We start from the raw sequence: 19170 nt of genomic DNA on the forward strand, positions 1-19170 counted from the left end.
ACAGTGTTGTTGAATTGTTTAAAAAACAATCTCAGAGAACAGAGAATTTGGCATCTACCTGCATTTAAACCTGAATAAACGCTAAACAAAGCGAACACGAAAAAAAACATCTCTGTAACATTGTTCCTTTGATCCTTGTCTAACGCGGCTACCATGGAGACGAGCGCGTGCTGGCGGAAACACTGTCACCACTAGAGCGCTGCCTTTTGTTCAGAGGAGTTTGTGTTGGATTCTGTCACAGTGTCGGTGTTTCTGAGCAGGGATTATGGCACCTCACAAGCCCGGCTCGGATCCCTACAGATCTGCAAAAACACACGCCAGCAGCCTGGGCATGAGCGCTGCCAGAAGGCCCAGAATGGAGCTGCTCCAAGCGGATCACGAGCTCTTCTTACAGGCCTTCGAGAGTGAGTCTCGCGCGCGCTCTTATATCTACAGAAGCTAAACAATTCAACTGTGTTTAGATCCAGAGATTCTGAGCTAATTAGCCGGTGGCTAACAATCATGTTCGTTTCGCCTTTTACAAACGGTCTTTCTTTGCTCTATTAACACTTGTGATAATCGCCTTCCTCTCGCTGTGTAACATTCTCGCCTTTATTGACTGCAAAATGTCGAAAACCACAAAAGATTTTTTTTTTATATACAAAGTTGTGTATCAAAGCTAAAGCGAGGACTAGCTAGCGGAAAGTAAGCCAGCATGCAGGCATGTCTGTTTAAATAACGATGGTTTTTTTTTTTTAACTAGTTTACTAGTTTGTGATACAGCAACAACGGAGTAATTCTTTACTTTTGCTCTTTTGCTTTAAAATAACACAACAGGTAAATTAAGGGGCACGTGCACTTAAAAGAAAGAAAGAAAAAACACGGCACGTGCGTTCGGCGTGTTCCCCATAATGTTGTCATTTATGTGTTTAAGTGAACTCTCTCTCGACTTACTCTTTTTAACCAAACGAGAAAGGAGCACAAATTTTTTATTTTTATTTTTTTTTATTTTTATTTTTTTTTAAATAATATATACACCTTGTACAGCTGAAACTTTCCCTAAACACCACGGGTTTAAGGCGCACGTGACCCTTTTATGACGGAGTCTTAAGTTTAAGACGAAAACAAGCACGTGACTTTCACCTGGACACGTAAATATAGGGTCAAGGTACCATAAACCGGACCTAGGGTTAGTTTTGAGACATTGGAAAGACATTGTATATGTACAGAAAGTGAACCATTTGAGGACAAAACCTTAGTACCCTCCTTTTTTCCCCCTGATAATTGCAGGAAAGTCAGTTACACAGAGGAAATGTTAGGACGTCCCATAATTTGTTGGTTGTGTTCTTTAGATAACTATCAGAAGTATCCCCTTAGCTTCATAGATGAACTTCGTCGATATCAGTCCATGACAATTATACAGTACCACAGTTAAGCCGTAGTAGGATTATGTTTATTATTATGAAGTTCTATAGTTACTAAAGTACCAAAAACATACTTGCCAATACAATATAATAGGTAAACCAGGGTACTGTTTTAATTACCACGGTTAACACGCAAACCACACGTAAACATGCTATACCACAGTTAAACCATAGTCGTATGTTGTTTACTGCGACATACCATGAAGTACTGGAAACATACTTAGCAATGTGGTACTAGAATAAACCATAGTAGTACCATGAGTACCAAGTGGTACTGTAGTAAACCCATAGTTAATCCACAGTATTATGGTTAGCATGGTGTGCTGAAGTAAAGCATAATATATCATGGTTAAATCATTAGCTGTATTACAGTTACCTAGAAGTACCACAGCAAAAAAGAAACCATACCATACATTAGGTAAATCATAGTAGTACGCGATAAAGTAAACCGAGTTATGGTAAGCCATAGTGAGATTTCTTTACAACACTATGGGAATCAGTCATATTAAACTAAACAATAGTGCTGATAACATTTTCAAGAAAAAAAAGATATTCACTTCTGCTTTCATCATTCCTTTATTCTACTTCCTTGTTTTTAAATCTAAAATTTCAGTGATGGGACACATCGCTCCTAACGTCAGGAGATAAGGATGTAAGTGTGAATCTTGACCTTGGCACAGCCATCCATGGCCAAGAGACCATGAGAACAATACTGGCCTTGCTCTCTGAGTGGGACGATACCATGAAACTATCTCCTGTCAATCAAAGATCACATTACAGTCATATTGTTGAATGTTCAACTCGTATGTTGACTATTAAACTCATCTCTTTTCAGAACCAACTCAGATATACAGATTCCTTAGAACGAGGAACCTCATTGCTGTAAGTATATATGATCATATGTTATACGCAGAAACTGAAGCACAGCTAAGAAATCTATGAGACACGGCTGTATTTAATGATTCTTAATGTTTCCTTTCATTCCAGCCCATTTTTCTGCACAGGACCCTCACGTACATGTCCCACCGCAACTCACGACCTAGCGGCAAAAGGTAACGGGACTTGATTAGTAGCTTGGAGCAGAGCTGTTAGGTTACACAGTAGTGAGGAAGCATGGTGGAATATGGGTAATATTGTAATATGAAACAAAATACTCAAGATTGAAACACTTTTCTAGCATTTTCTTTTTCTTCATTTTGTTGGACAAATCTGGAGACGGTGAGTTTTTTTTTTTTTTTGTGCATTCAAGCTAATAATAATGTTTTTTAGTAGTAATTGCACAGTTGATAAGATGTTTAACAACCAGAGAAGAAAAAACAGCACTGCTTTTAGCTTTTGCAAACTAAGGTTTTATTTGGAGCTTCACGGTGGTGTAACAGAGTGGAAAGCGGTCAAATGAAGTAAGTAACATGTTGAGGGCACAAATGCAATAAGACTTTATGGGAAGAGGTTGATCATCACATGCATGTTTTTGTACGTACATTATTACAGCCTTGTAGCTACTTGAATCTTTTCATTAGGATTCTGATCTAATCTAGTTCTCGGCTATATAATCACAATGGCTATATGGTCACGCTTGTATACATGTATAAATAATGAACCGAGAAGTGAATTTGAGTAATACAGCTTGCAGTAAAGCTCCACACTCTCTGCCACCTGTAGTGTCAGCACTTCTGTTGCCAGAAACAGGCAAAACCACTAACTGACAAACAAAAGCCTCAGCAGTTGCAGACGAGGCAGTCGGCGTTCCTCATAGCTACGTGCGAGAAGAATTCAAAGCTGCATTCATTCATGTTACAGTGAAGTCATTGAGTGATGATCATAACTCGTCACGCGTAGTAATAACTGGAAACGTCACCTCTAGAGAGTGAGATGTTTTTGGGTGTCTGAACAGCACCGATTTCTCAGCGCAAAAACCAAGGCATTGAGAATTCCATTCAGTTCTGAATAGAATTCAGTTCGGCTAAATGTGCAGCCGAACACTTGGGGACATGCTGTTTAAAGAAAATAATTACTAAACGACTGGTTTGATATTATTAGCTACCTCAGTGCTGAATGTTTTTTCCTCAAACACCATGTCCATGACGTCCTGTTATAAAGCACTCACACTGGAATCCTTTTGTTATTCCTGTTTCATACCAGCTTTTTTTTATTTTTTTTTATTTGTCATGCATGAATGTGGAGCATCTGCTATAAAGTTGTTACTATTTGTTGTGATTAAGTTGTTACTACAGGAAGGATAACGGATTAGACGAAGCAGGTGTAGTTTTAAGGATAAAGCCTCAGTGTTTTGTGTCTTCCTCCTTTTGTCAGGAAACAATTCAGCATGGAAGATCTGCTCTTCAAGGTGGAGAGGATGAAAACTGAGCAAGAGGCACACAAGTAAGCTGATCTCGGCTTAGCCACAGTCGATTTATTTGAAAATAAAGGTGTTCGGTATGAAGAATATGATGCATGTGGTTTACTTGTTCCTCAGCTTGGCGTCACACCTGCAGCTCACCTTCACCGGATTCTTTCATAAAGTTGGTAAGAGAAGAGAAATCATCTTAAGATCTGTGTGTGTGTGTGTGTGTGTGTGTGTGTGTGTGTGTGTGTGTGTGTGCGCGCGCGCGCGCGTACCTGTCTAGTGAGTGATAAAAATTTTAACAAAATCCACAAAATCTGTTGCCTCTGTCTCTCAATATGTCCCTCTTTATCTTTTTTTAGGCAGTTCATGTGGCTAATAATGACATCATTAACTGTTTCAGATAAGACACAGAACTGTGAAAATGAGGAGAGCTCTGTTTCACTGGAGGTGTTACTCATCAAAGTGTGTCATAAGAAGAGGAAGGTAAACGCTTCCACACGCTCGCCCACAAATCACCATGTTCCAGAGAAGTCTACATTCAAGTACCAGTGAAATCAAATGAGTCTTTCTTCTGTGTGTTTTATTCTGTGTGTATTTATGGGAAACCCTGAAGATGTTTTGATGATTTATCGCATCCACACGGCTCCTGTATACAGCCTGTAGTTATTGCTCTACACTTACAGCTCACTAGTCCTCAGTGTTCCTGTCATATTAACGATCCTACACAATGCTGGTTGTTTATATATAAGTGTAGTGACAGTGGAGTCCAGACAAAACTCCCTTGGATCCAGCCATAACATCATTGTTGCTTTATGAAGGTTGTGCGTACCACAGTGTAGAAACATCCAGATAAATATAATAATCACACAAACCAGTTTGAGCATGGCTTTGGTTATGAGACGAGAGGTTCATCTGGGTGGTTTTTATGCTGTACATGTTTGCTGCACAGTGTGAGTCAGTGTGTGAATGTTCTAGTTTGATTAAATTATGTGATTCTGTCAACCCCTGGTGCATTTCTGTTCATGTCACCTTATTACAAATGTACATGCAGTGTCTCACAGTGTGCTCCTGCAACTCACAATAGACATGTGATGGTATCATCAGCTTAAATATAAAAACCTACGTGGGCTATTTTACTTCCTGAACAACTGATTTGGTCTGTATTTGTCTCTGTCCTCACCAGGATGTGAGTTGCCCCATAAAACAGGTGCCTACTGGGAAGAAACAGGTGCCGTTGAACCCGCGAGTAAAGACAGGGACGTGGCCGACCATCACGGTGACCAATCAGGAGTTTGAGCCCAGTAACAGCCACATGGTGAAATCTTACTCACTGCTCTTCAGGGTCACATGTTCTGCAGGGAGGGAGATCAGCACCCGAGACAACAGTACGCCGTATACACACACACACACACACAAATACACACACACACACATACACACACACACATATGACTCTTACCTCCCCCAGAGATCATCATTACGGTGTAGACCATGAATGATCCCCGATTATAGCAGTGTTTGTTAGTTATTATTAAACAGGAAAATGTTTGGGTCAGAAGACTGCACAATGTCCCTGTATTGAGAAATGAACCAAAAGCTCTTTACATTTACTCGAAATGTATTCATAATCAAAGTCTAAGGTTCCTGGAGCTGACAAAAGTACACAGTTCTTGTTCGCCATGCATCATATCTGTTATAGTGACTAGTATCTCGCCTACGCTGTGGGACTGTTACTGTTACATCAGTGTGTGCTCATTCAACGTGTCTCTGTGTGTGTGTGTGTGTGTGTGTGTGTGTGTGCACAGACGTTGCTGACGAGATACCCGGCAGGAAGAAGCGTTACTCTTCTCACCAAGATGATGGAGAGACAACATTTGTAGCACAGATGACCGTGTTTGATAAGAACAGGTAGTGTGTGTGTGTGTATGTGTGTGCCTGCACATGTGAATGTACATCTATTGAGTTTAATAAGTGTCTATGTTATTAGTCTACATTAGTGAGTGTGTGTTTGTGAAGGCGTCTGCAGTTGCTGGACGGTGAATACGAGGTGTCAATGCAGGAGATGGAGGAGTGTCCCGTGAGCAAGAAACGAGCCACATGGGAAACCATTGTGGATGGCAAGGTGTGGTGATTATTATTCACGCATCAGTATTCAAGTCTTGGGTCATAAAGAAACAGCGTGTCATGTTAGTTTAGTTATTTTAAGAATTAAAAACGATGTCGGCTTAATCGTAAGAGGGCTGTATAAAAACACGGCCCTGGATATCAACCTGCCATGTCTGTGTGTGCCGTCTCTCAGTGGGTTCCTCCGTTCGACACGTTCTCTCACGGCCCGACTTTGCAGTTCACGCTCCGCTGGACAGGCGAGGAAAGTGACCTCACGACGCCACCGGTGACTCGACCGCTCGCTACACGCAACACACACACTGGCGGCAGTGAGAACCAGAGGACTAACACACCTAAACCATCACAAACAGTAGGTATGGCGACAGTAAACTTTCCTATCATGATACTCACTATAAACTTTGATTTTTATTTAAAGACATCTTGATTAGTAGCCTGTAGGGCAACATTAATGCACTGTGCTATTTCTGGTGTGTGTGTGTGTGTGTGTGTTTTCTGTTTTTATCCAGCAGTTAAAGATCCTGTAAGCTCAGATGCACTCTTGCGGAAAGAGCAGCTTCATGTTGAGCCTCGGCAGAAACTCCGTGTTTATTATCAGGTAAAGACAGAAAGACTAAGAGAATTAATATCCACACTCGGAAGCTCATTCTTCTAGCTTATCATTTGTTTCACTTGAAGTTCGTTTATCCCAATTAACGGAGTACAGCAAAAGCACTCGTTAATAACACGTTAACAGATATTATGTTAGTGTCCCACAGAAAGAGAGACGAGGCAAATACGGTGAAAGTGCTGCTGTTTGCTAAAAGCTGTTTTTATCTCCGTTCTCCCTGTAGTTTTTGTATAACAATAACACGCGGCAGCAGACGGAGGCTCGAGACGACCTGCACTGTCCCTGGTGTACGCTTAACTGCCGCAAACTTTACAGCCTCCTCAAACACCTCAAACTGTCTCACAGCCGCTTCATCTTCAACTATGTGGTGAGGAAAAGAACTCTAGCAAACTCTCCTTTTATTCCTAGTATTTGGTATGCTTATTGTCAGGTCATGATAAAGTACAGTGTACATTGTGTACAGAAGGCAAGCAGTGACACCAGCAACACGCTGTGACTAAAGAGGAGCATAACACAACACAGACATGAGCCAGCCAAACATCTGAGTTCCTCACATTACACTGCAGATCTGCTCCTTCATCCAAGATACAATATTTACAAAAAGCTTAACTAAGCAAGTGCGATTTAAAGACAATACTTTGTGTCTAACGGTTCCTTGTAACTGATGGTTGACTTGTTTAACTTCAGATGCTAGATACAGAACCAGCTACCCTTGATTATATAAACCAATAACAATGTGTAATAAGTTTATGATGTCTGTCGGAGAGGGTACAAGCCGGTGGTGGCGGCTCAATTGTTAAAGGTGCTTACGTAACCCTCTCTCCTCCATAACTGATGCTGTGCTCTGACTCCAGCATCCTAACAAGGTTAAGAAAAGCTTTATATGGTGCAAAGGCTTCTTCTCAACTCACGGTGCCATATCTGACTATTTTTAGCAAAGATATTTGAATCATTCTTATCTAAAATCCTTAACATGTCCAACCCACATCAACCCCTTTGATGTGATGTTTGCTCTTAACTCTAGCTAGCATGTTTTTCAAAACATGGCCTGTCTGCTTATATTACGTTACTCAGTTCATTTTAATCATGTGAATAATTTGTTTATTCATTTACTGACAAAACTGTGCATTCTGAGTATTGTAATATATCGTCGCTGTGAGGCGGAATCCTTGTACCTCCAAAACCGTTATTTTTCAGGAAATTAAAAAAACGCCGTACCTTATCTGCAGTGCACAGGGTTTAGTCCGCGTTGCAGTGGATTGTCTTGCGCTAAATTCCTGTCCTCAGACGAGCACCAGAACTAGCGGGGGTCAAGATTTTTTTTTTCTTTGAGCCCAGTGTTTTGAAGACATATACCTCAGAAGACGTGTTGATTCGTTGCGACTCTTCTTGAGGAGAAATATGCCGTGAAGCTCTCCCACGGAGTGAAGAAGAGGTGGACAGTTGAAGTGTCCAATGGAGTTATGAGATTTGCGCTCAAGCTATTTTCAAGACTTTAGATTGGTTAATAACTTGTAAAAATAACAGACCCACGTGGGGACTGACCAATAGCATCGATATGTGAAAAAATATGAAATTGACCAAATTTGGACATACGAGGTTTCTGCCCGACAGCGACGATATCAACGAACTGGTGAGAAGTGCTCAGAGTTGCTAAATATTTGCAATGTATAAAGGCTTATGATGGAGAATTTTGTCTGTAGTTTGACATTAAAAAATGCGTGTGTGTTGAGCAGAATCACCCTAAAGGAGCTCGGATTGATGTGTCAGTGAACGAGTGTTACGATGGATCCTATGTTGGAAATCCTCACGACCTGCACTGTCAGCCAGGCTTCGCCTTCAGTCGCAACGGCCCTGTTAAACGCACCTGTGTCACACACATCCTTGTATGCAGGTCAGTTTTGAGAAAGATTAAGACTGTACCAAGCCCTGTAATCTTTATTTTTGTAGCAGATCTCTTGAGAGTTAAAATGCTAAGTTAGCTAACAGGGGGAACAGCTGGGCAAGTAGCTATTGTGTGGGTGTTTTTAGGAAATCCCGTAGAACAATCAACAGGCTTTGTAATTGATTTTAGTTGTTATAATAGCATGAGGATGATCACGGTGGTGTGGTTGCAGGCCGAGGCGCACAAAGCCGTGTCTCTCCGAATTCCTGGAGTGTGACGAGGTTCCGTTGGAGCAGAGGAGGCCTCTAGTGAGTGGCCATAACCGCCTTTACTTCCATAGTGACAGCTGCACACCTCTGCGTCCTCACGAGATGGAAGTGGACAGTGAGGACGAGAAAGACCCTGAGTGGCTGAGGGAGAAAACAGTCATGGTGAGGAAACGATGCTGGGGGGGGACACTTACCCTGCGTTCACACAAGCAAAAGCGACAAGTGAATGACAGAGCTGTGATTTCAGAGACGTACTGACACGAAGCATTTCGGGCTTTTTTTTAGTTAAATGCAGAAATTATGCAGTGTATAATGAGGTAAAGCGACAAATCCAAATGATTTCTTAGATCAAGCATTGTTTTGTTTTTTATTAGTCAAATAGTTATATAATTAAAACTATAAAAGAAATTTATTTAGAATATTAGACTATTTAATGGCATACCATTTCTTGTACTTATTTGCTTCGTGTCCATCAACACAGTTCATTTTATACAAAGCTCAGTGAGCAGCATTCCATGGACAACGGATGCTGTGTCTACGGTAGTGTCTGGGAGATGTTTTTCCAGGCTGATAATGATCAGTGGTGCGTGCAACTGATCTGAGGATAAACTAGCTGAGACTAGTGTTTCCCAGCATAATCTTCCATGGTGTGCAGTTGGCTGTAGAATTGGCTTTATCTACACTGGCTGTCTTAATACTATCAAAATATTTTTAAGCTGCTTTCTGTTCATGTTATGTTCACACATGCAGCAGTTTTATTTCCTTATTTAATAAGCGCATGCCTATACTCGCATGATGGTGTGAATGCAGCCTCTCAATTGTGCTTTTTTTTGGACGCAGAAGGAAGTAAAAATGATGGTTAGCTTTTGCTAGCTAGTTAGCAATTTGATCTGACTCGGTCCTACACTCCGCTTTTGTTGTCCCGCTGTAGCAAATCGATGAGTTTACTGATGTCAACGAAGGGGAGAAGGAGGTGATGAAACTGTGGAACCTTCATGTTATGAAACATGGGTATGTATTAGTATATTAATATATTAAAGATACAAATATACAAAAGCTCCCAATCTAATTAACTGTTATTTCACCTGATTTGATGATTGTTTCATTCAAACATACCGGTCAGGAAATGTTCAGCAAGCCAGCACTTGAAGTTAAAACCCTGATTTAAACCTCATCCTGTCCTACCTTCAGGAATGCCTTGTAATATTCTGCAAGGCGTCTCACTGACGTTAATCCAATTTGGAACACCACCATGAGCCCTTCAGAAAGGGATGAATGGACTAAAGCCATTAAAAGCTCTGAAAATCCAATTTTGAAAGGGGTTTTAAACATCACAGACGTTGGGAAACGTTATGAGGCGAATCTCAATCCCTGACTGGCTGTGTTCCCAATCAAGTCACTGTGTTTCAAATCAGGTCACTTACTAATGAACACGATGAGGCTTTTCTAAATGTCTGATTGGCTGTGTTCCAAATCAAGTCAAGCACTGGCTAACTGAAGGTGACACGGCTTCACTGAATGCCTGGTTATTAGATCAGGAATCAAATGTTCTCCTTTGCACCCTTTCTCCTTCATCAGATTTATAGCTGATAATCAGATGACTCAGGCCTGCATGCTATTTGTGGAGAACTTCGGTTCTGTGCTCGTGGAGAAGAGCCTGTGCCGAAACTTCCTGCTGCATTTGGTCAGCATGCACGACTTTGGCCTGGTGAGCACACAGACCATCGACAGGGCCATGGCTCGCCTGCGCCAGTGTAAACCGGCGGGGAATAACAACAACGCAGTACTGGCAAAGGAACACGCCTGAAACATGGCAGGACAAAAACTTTAGATGAACTTTCTCAGACCACAAAACCTGCCAGACCTCTGGATGCCAGATCATTCATTTTAACAAATCAGCTGATTCATTGGAGATAATGAACGACGCCGTGCTTTGAAATAAACATGGGTGCTATTTTTGTACCTTTTTTTTTTTTTTGGCGCCAATTTTTTGATGGAAATATTTTTAATATATTTTAAACAGCGTGACAAGTGGGGGTAAGACCTGGCCAATTTGGCGACTTTTATTATTATTATTTTTTTGTTTGCTTTTTTTGTATAATTATTTTGTTCGATGCTATTGAAACTGTGTGTATGTTGTGCGATGTGACAGAAAATTGTCCTGGTAGTACATCCGGGGTTCAACAAGAGATGGGCTTGTGTTAAATTCGCTTACATATCATGATGTTGCCTCTTTTTAGCTCAGTGTCCTCAGCATCAAATCCTGCTGTGTAGTAAACTATATAAAAGGAGCATATTTGCTAAGCAAACTGACTACCTGAACACAACACTGCACAAACATTAGTAGCATGTTGAGTACCTAGCTAGCGACTTTGCACAGTAGCTAGCAATAGACAAAATCACTAGCATGCTCGCTAGTGGGAAAGTCTTTCTGCCTAGCTGGAGGTTGAGCCAAAGATGTAAGCAGGAAGTTAGTGATGAAGTCATGATCTAGCTTTGTGATTGGCAAATTTAATTCAAGCCCCATCCTTGATGATCGGTCAACACATCACAATACAAAATTACATTTTTGGGAAAATTGGAAGATGTGTGTGCGTGTGGGAGTGAGGGGTTTTGTTTAACTGATTAATAAATGAATAAATACAATGTGAACAGGGGCATCATTTCCTCAAAGTTCGAATAGTTACGTTTCTCAAACGTTGTAGCTTTTTTTTATTTGAAAGGATGTTTCTACTGGTTGTTAATTTTTTTTCTGTGATTGCTGAAAAAATGTGAGAGAAGCTCATAATAATTCAGGGTAACGCAAAAAAAGTGGTTGTCTCCCTGTAGTGGTGTCCGAGTGGGAGGTCTGCATCAGGACCTAAACAAAATCTTATGAAGCTTCCACAGTAAACAATGGTTTGTTTTTTTTTCTTCAACACTGTGAAGTATAGAATTTTAACCAGCGTCCTGACCTGCAGCAGGCTAAAATATTATGTTGAACATTTCATGTGAGGTACATGTTTAAAATCAGGCAGGTGTTGCACATGCGTAGTACAAGTCAAAGAAGTGGCACAGAAGGACTGATTGATTTGTTTTAATTTTTAATCATGTCGCATGGAGTTGTTAAATCACTTACCCTTGACCTAGACATGTCTGTTAGTCAGTGCAAAAGAGGAGGATGATGTATTCACAGTTTTCTTGTAAATGACTGACTTAGCTTGTTAATTAACACACACTCACACCACACTGTGGTTCCAAGGTGCTGAAACTGAAGTGTGAATGTCTGTAACTGTTGCACTGAAACCAAGTGGTACATAACTGGGCATGTGCCGGTAATCAATACACCTAATCATCATATAATCCATGGTGCTATGAAATATCAGCATGAACTCTCTCTCTCACTTGCTTTCCGTTTGGAGTGTCTTTTCCTCATGATAATAAGGTTACCGGTGCGTGCTGTCATTGGCTAGCTTTTTTCTAACTGACCTACCTAGCTAGGTAGGGAGTCATATTTGCGGTCTGTCAGCTTTGCGTTATAGGAGTTAGTTAAACGTAACTACACCTTTCATCCTTTTACCCTTCTCGCCAGTTCCTAGCTTGAATACCAAATAAGATAATAAGATAAGTTAGTGCTTGTTGCAAAAAAAAAAAAATACATAAAACACAAGTTCACTTGCTAGGTGTCTAACTTAACGGTTTAGGATTTTAAACTGAGATAAGCGCTAATGAAAGCTAGTTACTTGGCTGCACTTTCTGCTAGCCTAGCATTTAAAGATGTTGGGCATCTATCACAAACATGCCTGGTGAATAACACCATTTAGAATTGTTCATCTAGAAGATTTTTGTGAAGTTTAGCAGCTAGAGTTGCTCAGCTAGCACAAGTACAGCTTTTTGTTGAAATTTTAAGTCTACTTGAAGGTGGTGTTCTGAGGTAAAAATGAAGGCTGGCCAGTAATAATAATGGCTAAAGCTAAACATTTCGATACGGCACACACACACACCTGTACATATATACATACAGTACAGGGTAACACACACACAGCCTTGTGAGTAGGGGGACACCTTGCAGAATTGTTTACACTTAGTTAATAAGTACTTTATGCAGGATGCAGTCTTTGTGTGGATATTTTAGTCACGTGGGGTTTTATTTTTTGTAGAAACAAATTAGGAATGCACTGATACATATTATTTTTATTTTTTTAAGTTTGATGCTCGTTTCTGCACATTTAAATTGAGTGGCAATAGTGAAGCGTAAATACAGGACTTGCTTAAACTGTTATTTATGCTCTCTTATAGTTACATTCCAGTATGTGTAATATGTGTGCGTCATGAGAAGCACAGATCTGTTGAATCTTGGAAAAGTCCTAGCCAATGACAGCTTGAGGTAAACATCATATTCATATATTGATAACATGCAGGAAAATGAAGAGTGGATCAGATCAGATCAGATCCTGTCTGATGTCTTTGTTCCATGTCAGATCAGTGCATCTGTAGTGAGAAGTGCAGGTTATTTCTTTTATTTCTTTTTATTTTCTTTTTTTTTCCCTATTTCTATTTTAATTAGCAGTGTTTTGTTTTTCTTTCCTGCTGATTGTTTTGGTTTGTTTCCAATGTATTTGTGCTGTTTTACTTTGCTTTAACCAAAATGCAGTGATGCGCACGTGCCGTTAATCAGGTCGACGATACAATCACAATATTCTGTGACAATACATGTACAATCTAAATATTCTTTCCAATTGTCTTAAAACAATCCTTATTTTGGATCAATATCAAGCCTAGTTTTTAGCAGAGAAGGCTGAGCCGTATTTTAGTTTAGGTTAAAAAATACACAGACTTGATGCTCCTGGTGCAGTTAAACTAGTGATCATTTCACAAAGCCTGAAACATTTGGAATCTTGTAGGATCTTAAGTAAACTCTGCCCACAAAGGCAGCATTTTCAGAATATGCATACAAGCCAGACAGCAAAACTCATGCGATTACATTTTCGTATCTTAATCTCTTGAACTTATTTTGTTTTTAATTACAAAATATTTAAAAAAAATTTATTTTTTAATTAGAGTTTTTAAAATTTTCATGCTGTGTTCAAAAAATGTCTCACTTCTATAATTAACATAAGCACAGAAGCTCTCCAGTCTAGTGCACGCTAAATATCACTATTTTGTTGTGGAGCTGATTAGCGGCACATGGCTCTACTGTACACTTGGGGAACAGATGCAAAAAAAAAAAAAAAGGATTATATCTCATGAGAAGGATGGGTTTTTTTTTTGTTGATGAAGTCGACTTCACATACCAAAGGGAGCGAAGCTACTGTAATTCTTTGAAATTCTTTGCATCCATTTTGAAGCTTTGGCTTTACTTTTTTTTTTTTTTGATGGATCTGTGCAGGAGTTCTTATTCAATTCTGGACTGTAACTTGACCAGCTAAAAACATTTTTCAGACCAGTGACGTTTGCACAAAATACAGTTGGCCATGGGGGGGATGTATAAAGAGCCAGCTTGTTGGTGCTTTTGTTCAAAAAGAGTTGTTTTGTTTTCTATTTAAAAAAAAAAATAAATAAAGGATTTTTTCATTGCCAATAATCCATGTTGCTTGTTGATATTTTTACTACAAGTGGTCACAGAGTAAAGTTCATGGCCTGGGACTACGCACTTGGACAACACACAACACAATGAACAATTGGAGCTGTTATATTTTGGTAGCTTTGGGTATGGTTCTTTAAATTACTGAGAAACCCTTCCCATGTCTACTAAATGATTACTAGATGATCATTTAACTATCTGGTTACTTCCATTTCCAGTTAGTATATTCATATGTACTCATGACGTCTGAGGAAATAAGTATAGTTTTTCTTTTGTTAATTAATGTACTCCAATCAGCCATAACATTAAAACCAGCTGCATAATATTGTGTAGATCCTCCTTGTGCCACCAGAACATCTCTGACATGTCGAGGCATTGACTCTACAAGACTGATGCATGCTGTGGTATCTGGCATCAACTGCTTTTCGTTTGTAAGGACAGAAATCTACATTATCCACTATGTTAGCAGTGTGGCAGGAGCATTATACTGGCCCCAACCATTAGGGAATACTGTTGCCATGAATGGGTGTAGATGGACTGCAGTAATGTTTAGGTGAGTGCTTTGTATCAATGTCACATCTACATGAATGCCAGAGCATCACACTACTTCCACTGGTTTGTCTTCTTCCCATAGTGCAACCTGGTGCCATACACCCAGCTGATGCATCCTGATACTCTACTTCTGCATGGAGCTTCCTGCTCACTGTGGATGGTCCCACATGGAAACCCTAAAGATTTCCATTTCCCGTAAACAATTTATTCCCAAGCCCTTGCTTCAGCGAATAATCTCACCTGGATACTGTCCAGCTATACCATTTAAGAACTGTTGCTAAAATCATAAACAATTAGTCCAGACATATTAATTAACAAAAAGCTACAACGACCATCCTTTCAACATACTTCGTTTGGTTTAGTATTGTCTAAGCTCTTCTAAAGCTGTCATAATGGTTCCTCTCCAGGTTTATTTCTCCCCATAGAGCTTTTCTATGCAAATTTCTTAAAAGCTGATTTATGGTTGTCTCTTTTTTTAAAGCACTATACAAATAATATTGAATTGAATTGTTTATTAATTACTGGCAAAATATTCTGCTTGCGCTCTAACAGGTGTATTTAGAAGGCACATACACACAAATGAGGTACAAAGAGGATACAAATTCACTGAACCGTCACAGTCTGATAAGTGATGCTACGCGTCTGGTCACATGTTCAACAGCATTATAATATCTAAGTACCTTTTAGAAGTTTTTAAATAACTGAATTAGTTTTTTTTCCCCCCAATACTGACTCACTGAAATTGTTTTTTTTTTTTCTTCTGACTCCTCATTCCGTAAATGACAATTGTACAATGGCACATCTTGGAATTTAGCATTTCAGTTTTGGAATTCAGCTACAGCCACTATGCCACCATTTTAAAAGAACAATTTTTCTCAAAACGTTCTTAAAATTAAAAGTTTATTATGCTAACCAGCTAGCATCTTGTACTAAACTTTGACCTAGTATGATATGGGTTATGGACAAAAAAACATCAGGTGAGAGAAACACAGTTCACATTTGTTTTTGCACCACTTTCATTTCAGTCCAGATTCCACAGATTAGCATTAGCATGGAGAAGAATTCATTATTAACTTGGAGCTCAACAACAACAAAAAGAAGAAAAAACGGTGCAACCTCAAAGATGCGCGATTGAGCTTGTGTGGTAAACCAGCATGCTCTGCAACGGAGTCTGCAACATTGTTTGAACTAGAAAAACCTCAAACACACCTGTTCTTGAGAGACAAATGCAAATGTTTTGTGGAATTACTTTTCAGGCACACTATTAAAATCTTATTAGGATAATCAGAATAAAGTCCTTATGATTTTTATTGGGTTGTTTTTTTAGTAATCTGAGCTAAACTATGTTGAAAGGGAAACAAGTAGGAGAGCAGAGAACCAGTAAACGTCGGCTGGGTGAATCCACGGCACCTTCATATAAACAGTGTGAGATTGATACAGTATTTGTAACCAGCATGAACAATGGCAAGGTCATCACAGCAAATTCTGGTTAGCTAGGACTTACATCTTGTAGTAACTTGTAGCATTAGCTTTTGGCTCATTAAATCTTAAAGCTGAAAGAGGTTAGCATTTGAAGGTGAGTATGCAGCACATCTCTCGTTGTTCTTGTGTTTGTTCTTACAAGTTAACTTGGGAAGAACCTTTATACTATTCTTTGTACTGACAAATCATTCAATGTTACAACTCAATCAAGCTTCTCCTCCCATAGGTGACCCAGTAGCCCAAACAATAAATGTTTTGGAGTTGTGTGTGTTTTTTTTAAATCATGTGCTTGGGGTTAAAATGAAATAACAGAAAAACAAAAGGTAGAAGTTCAACATTTAGCATGGTGGCTGCAATGTAAATAAAACCAAAACAAAAAAAACTCTGTGTGCTTTGAGTAAACACTGTAAACAGCTTTGACATCAAAATACAAATCTAAGAAAAGCAAATCAGCAAAACAAGGAAGTGCGGCATCTAGAAAACTAGCACTTTCCAGCCCGGGTGTGTGAAGGAACAGCCAAAGAAGAGGCAGTCCACAACTTGGTCAAGCAGCCAATCGAAAACCACCTCCCTGTTCCCTGAACCAATCGTAACCCGAAGTTTGAAGCTGCTCGCATCACTTGGGTTATTGTTGTTGGCGGGAAAAATGCTGACCACTTCCATGTCGAAGGTGATGGCCGAGCCGATGGTGACGCCAGGTAGCTGATTGGTCATTTCTTTCCCGTTAACGAACACAGCACCTGCGAAATAAACGTATTAATACACATAGTGTTTGAATGGAATGTAGTATTTATCTTTGTAATATTTAATGAATATGAACAGATTTTCAGTTGAGAGCATGAGTTGAGTCGTGTACATAAACTCAAATATGTACCAGGGTTAACGAGAAGAAGCAACTTTTATTTATTAGATATACATTACAGCACAGTGAAATGATTTTCTTCACATATAATATCTTCTATCTTGTTGGGACGTTGGGGTCAGAGTGCAGGGAAAGCCATGAGAACTATAAACATGGAGCAGAAAGGATTAAGTGCCTTGCTCAAGGGCCCAGCAATTTGAACTCCAACCTTCTGATCAGTAACCCAAAGCCTTGAAGTTGTAGGAATTGGGAATGGAACCCAATTCTCTATGCGACCTGAATGCAGCACCTTATACCACTTGGTTACAACACTCTGATGGACTCTCTGATGGCTGAGAAAAGTGCCAGAGTACTTGTTTTTTTCTGCACAGTGGCCTTCTGCCAGACCGTTTCTAGACATTCCATCATTAAGTGTTTGAATGTCTGATGTTACTAACCATTATCACCTGTATCTCTTAGAGAGCAAGGTGGAGTACTGCTTTGGAAGAACCAACCTCAGAAAAAAAACTACATAATGTTAGTGAAGGCATGGTGGCTTAGCGGTTAGCACGTTCGCCTCACACCTCCAGGGTTGGGGGTTCGATTCCCGCCTCCGCCTTGTGTGTGTGGAGTTTGCATGTTCTCCCCGTGCCTCGGGGGTTTCCTCCGGGTACTCCGGTTTCCTCCCCCGGTCCAAAGACATGCATGGTAGGTTGATTGGCATCTCTGGAAAATTGTCCGTAGTGTGTGAGTGAATGAGAGTGTGTGTGTGCCCTGCGATAGGCACAGGCTCCCTGTGACCCGAGGAAGTTCGGATAAGCGGTAGAGAATGAATGAATGCTAGTGAACCATGACAGTCTCAGTACTTGGTTCTGTGCCCATGATTCGTGTTCTTGGCTGACAGTGGTGGAATCACAAAGTATGATGTTGTTATGACACTTATGATACTGTCACCAAACGACGTACGACATCTCACCAACGGCACGCCAAGACCTTATGGACGCCACTTAGTGGGAAGCAGAAGCAAGGATGCCCCCGAATCACCTGGAGACAAACCACCTGGAGACAAACCTTTATCAACCTGTGATATCTCATGGGATGAGGCTGAAGTGGTCACGACCGACAGAACGTGATGGTAACCCCTTGCTGCCAAATGCGTCACCTGGTGCCAGAGGACCTAAGTCTCTTGAAAATGGTGATCATCTGATTTACTACAGACTTCCTGGCTGCTTAAACTCGTCTGTTCATTTGTTTCCACCCACAGACCTGTCTCTCGTTCAGTGTATTTTTTGCACCATTCTGTGCAAACTCTACAGACTGATGTGTGTAAAAATTCCAGATGATCAGCAGTTTCTACAGTACTCCAACCAGCCCATATGGCACCAACGAGACGTCTGCTGCCACCTGGTTGGCTGACTGGATAACTGCATAAATGTGCGGGTATACAGGTGTTCCTATTAAAGTGGACAGGGAGTGTGATTATTTATTTATTTATTTTTACCACCAAACTCATACTTAATCTGTCATGTGTGAGCTTTTCTGCACAGAGGCATCGACGCTCTATAACAAACCAACAGCCATAAAGAACCATGACGACTGTAAACGTGTCTCTGTTGCTAAAAACAAGTTAGACATGAGTTAGACTCATAGTGCCATTGTAAACATGTCAGTTTAAGCTTCAAAAAGACAGGAAATAGAGGGGCAGAATACTACACCATCAGTCTAGTAAAAGTGCAAACAAAATGAAGTTTAAGGTGAAAATCACAACAATGTCCCACCTAAATCTATACAACAATAGTAACAGATAGCAGCTTTGGTCTGGGCTTGTAGAGTAACTTTATGTTATTCTCCATCACTGGTAGTGAAGACCAGACTTACCGTTAGTGGAGATACAGACAGCCTGGTCCCTCTGCAGAGATTCTGAATCACTGCGTTTATCCACACACACCCCCACACTGTCACGCTTATCTATCTGTCCAGCTGCTGTAATCCTACAAACACACACATACACAATTAGATACATTCAAGTCTAGCGGTCTGAGTGTACAATAACAATCACTTTATCCGTTATCAAACCCCAATCTTCACCAATAT

At 40.2% G+C, this 19170-nt stretch overlaps 2 protein-coding genes across 3 annotated transcripts in view; one reads left to right on the forward strand and one right to left on the reverse strand.

The window, feature by feature from the left end:
* Positions 1-14201, forward strand: suz12a (SUZ12 polycomb repressive complex 2 subunit a). 2 transcript variants are annotated; one of them, XM_060892949.1, is made up of 16 exons: positions 1-404; positions 2239-2285; positions 2391-2455; positions 3717-3785; positions 3880-3929; positions 4151-4233; positions 4934-5135; positions 5556-5658; positions 5767-5872; positions 6050-6230; positions 6387-6472; positions 6708-6851; positions 8221-8378; positions 8602-8800; positions 9570-9649; positions 10217-14201. In XM_060892949.1, exons 1-16 carry the CDS (start codon positions 266-268, stop codon positions 10443-10445), a joined length of 1941 nt encoding a protein of 646 aa, XP_060748932.1. In that variant the 5' UTR covers positions 1-265; the 3' UTR covers positions 10446-14201. The 2 variants fall into 2 exon arrangements, with proteins under 2 accessions (XP_060748932.1, XP_060748931.1); XM_060892948.1 differs by having other exon boundaries at positions 2-404; positions 6384-6472.
* crlf3 (cytokine receptor-like factor 3) overlaps positions 12074-19170 on the reverse strand; it is a 21490-nt gene continuing 14393 nt past the window's right edge. The window contains exons 8-9 of the mRNA XM_060892950.1: positions 18955-19067; positions 12074-16975 (exon numbers count right to left, since the gene is read on the reverse strand). Of these exons, the coding sequence (XP_060748933.1) occupies positions 16710-16975; positions 18955-19067 (379 nt within the window). The 3' untranslated portion in view covers positions 12074-16709. The remainder of the gene's footprint in view (positions 16976-18954; positions 19068-19170) is intronic.

The sequence above is a fragment of the Tachysurus vachellii genome, chromosome 18, assembly GCF_030014155.1.
Source record: "Tachysurus vachellii isolate PV-2020 chromosome 18, HZAU_Pvac_v1, whole genome shotgun sequence".
NCBI classification, from domain to species: domain Eukaryota; kingdom Metazoa; phylum Chordata; class Actinopteri; order Siluriformes; family Bagridae; genus Tachysurus; species Tachysurus vachellii.

Coding starts and splice junctions, on each gene's coding strand:
- suz12a (XM_060892948.1), top strand. CDS start 266: ATGGCACCTCACAAGCCCGGCTCGGATCCCTACAGATCTGCAAAAACA. Junction 3,786..3,879: donor ACTGAGCAAGAGGCACACAA/GTAAGCTGATCT, acceptor CTTGTTCCTCAG/CTTGGCGTCACACCTGCAGC. Junction 3,930..4,150: donor CGGATTCTTTCATAAAGTTG/GTAAGAGAAGAG, acceptor TAACTGTTTCAG/ATAAGACACAGAACTGTGAA.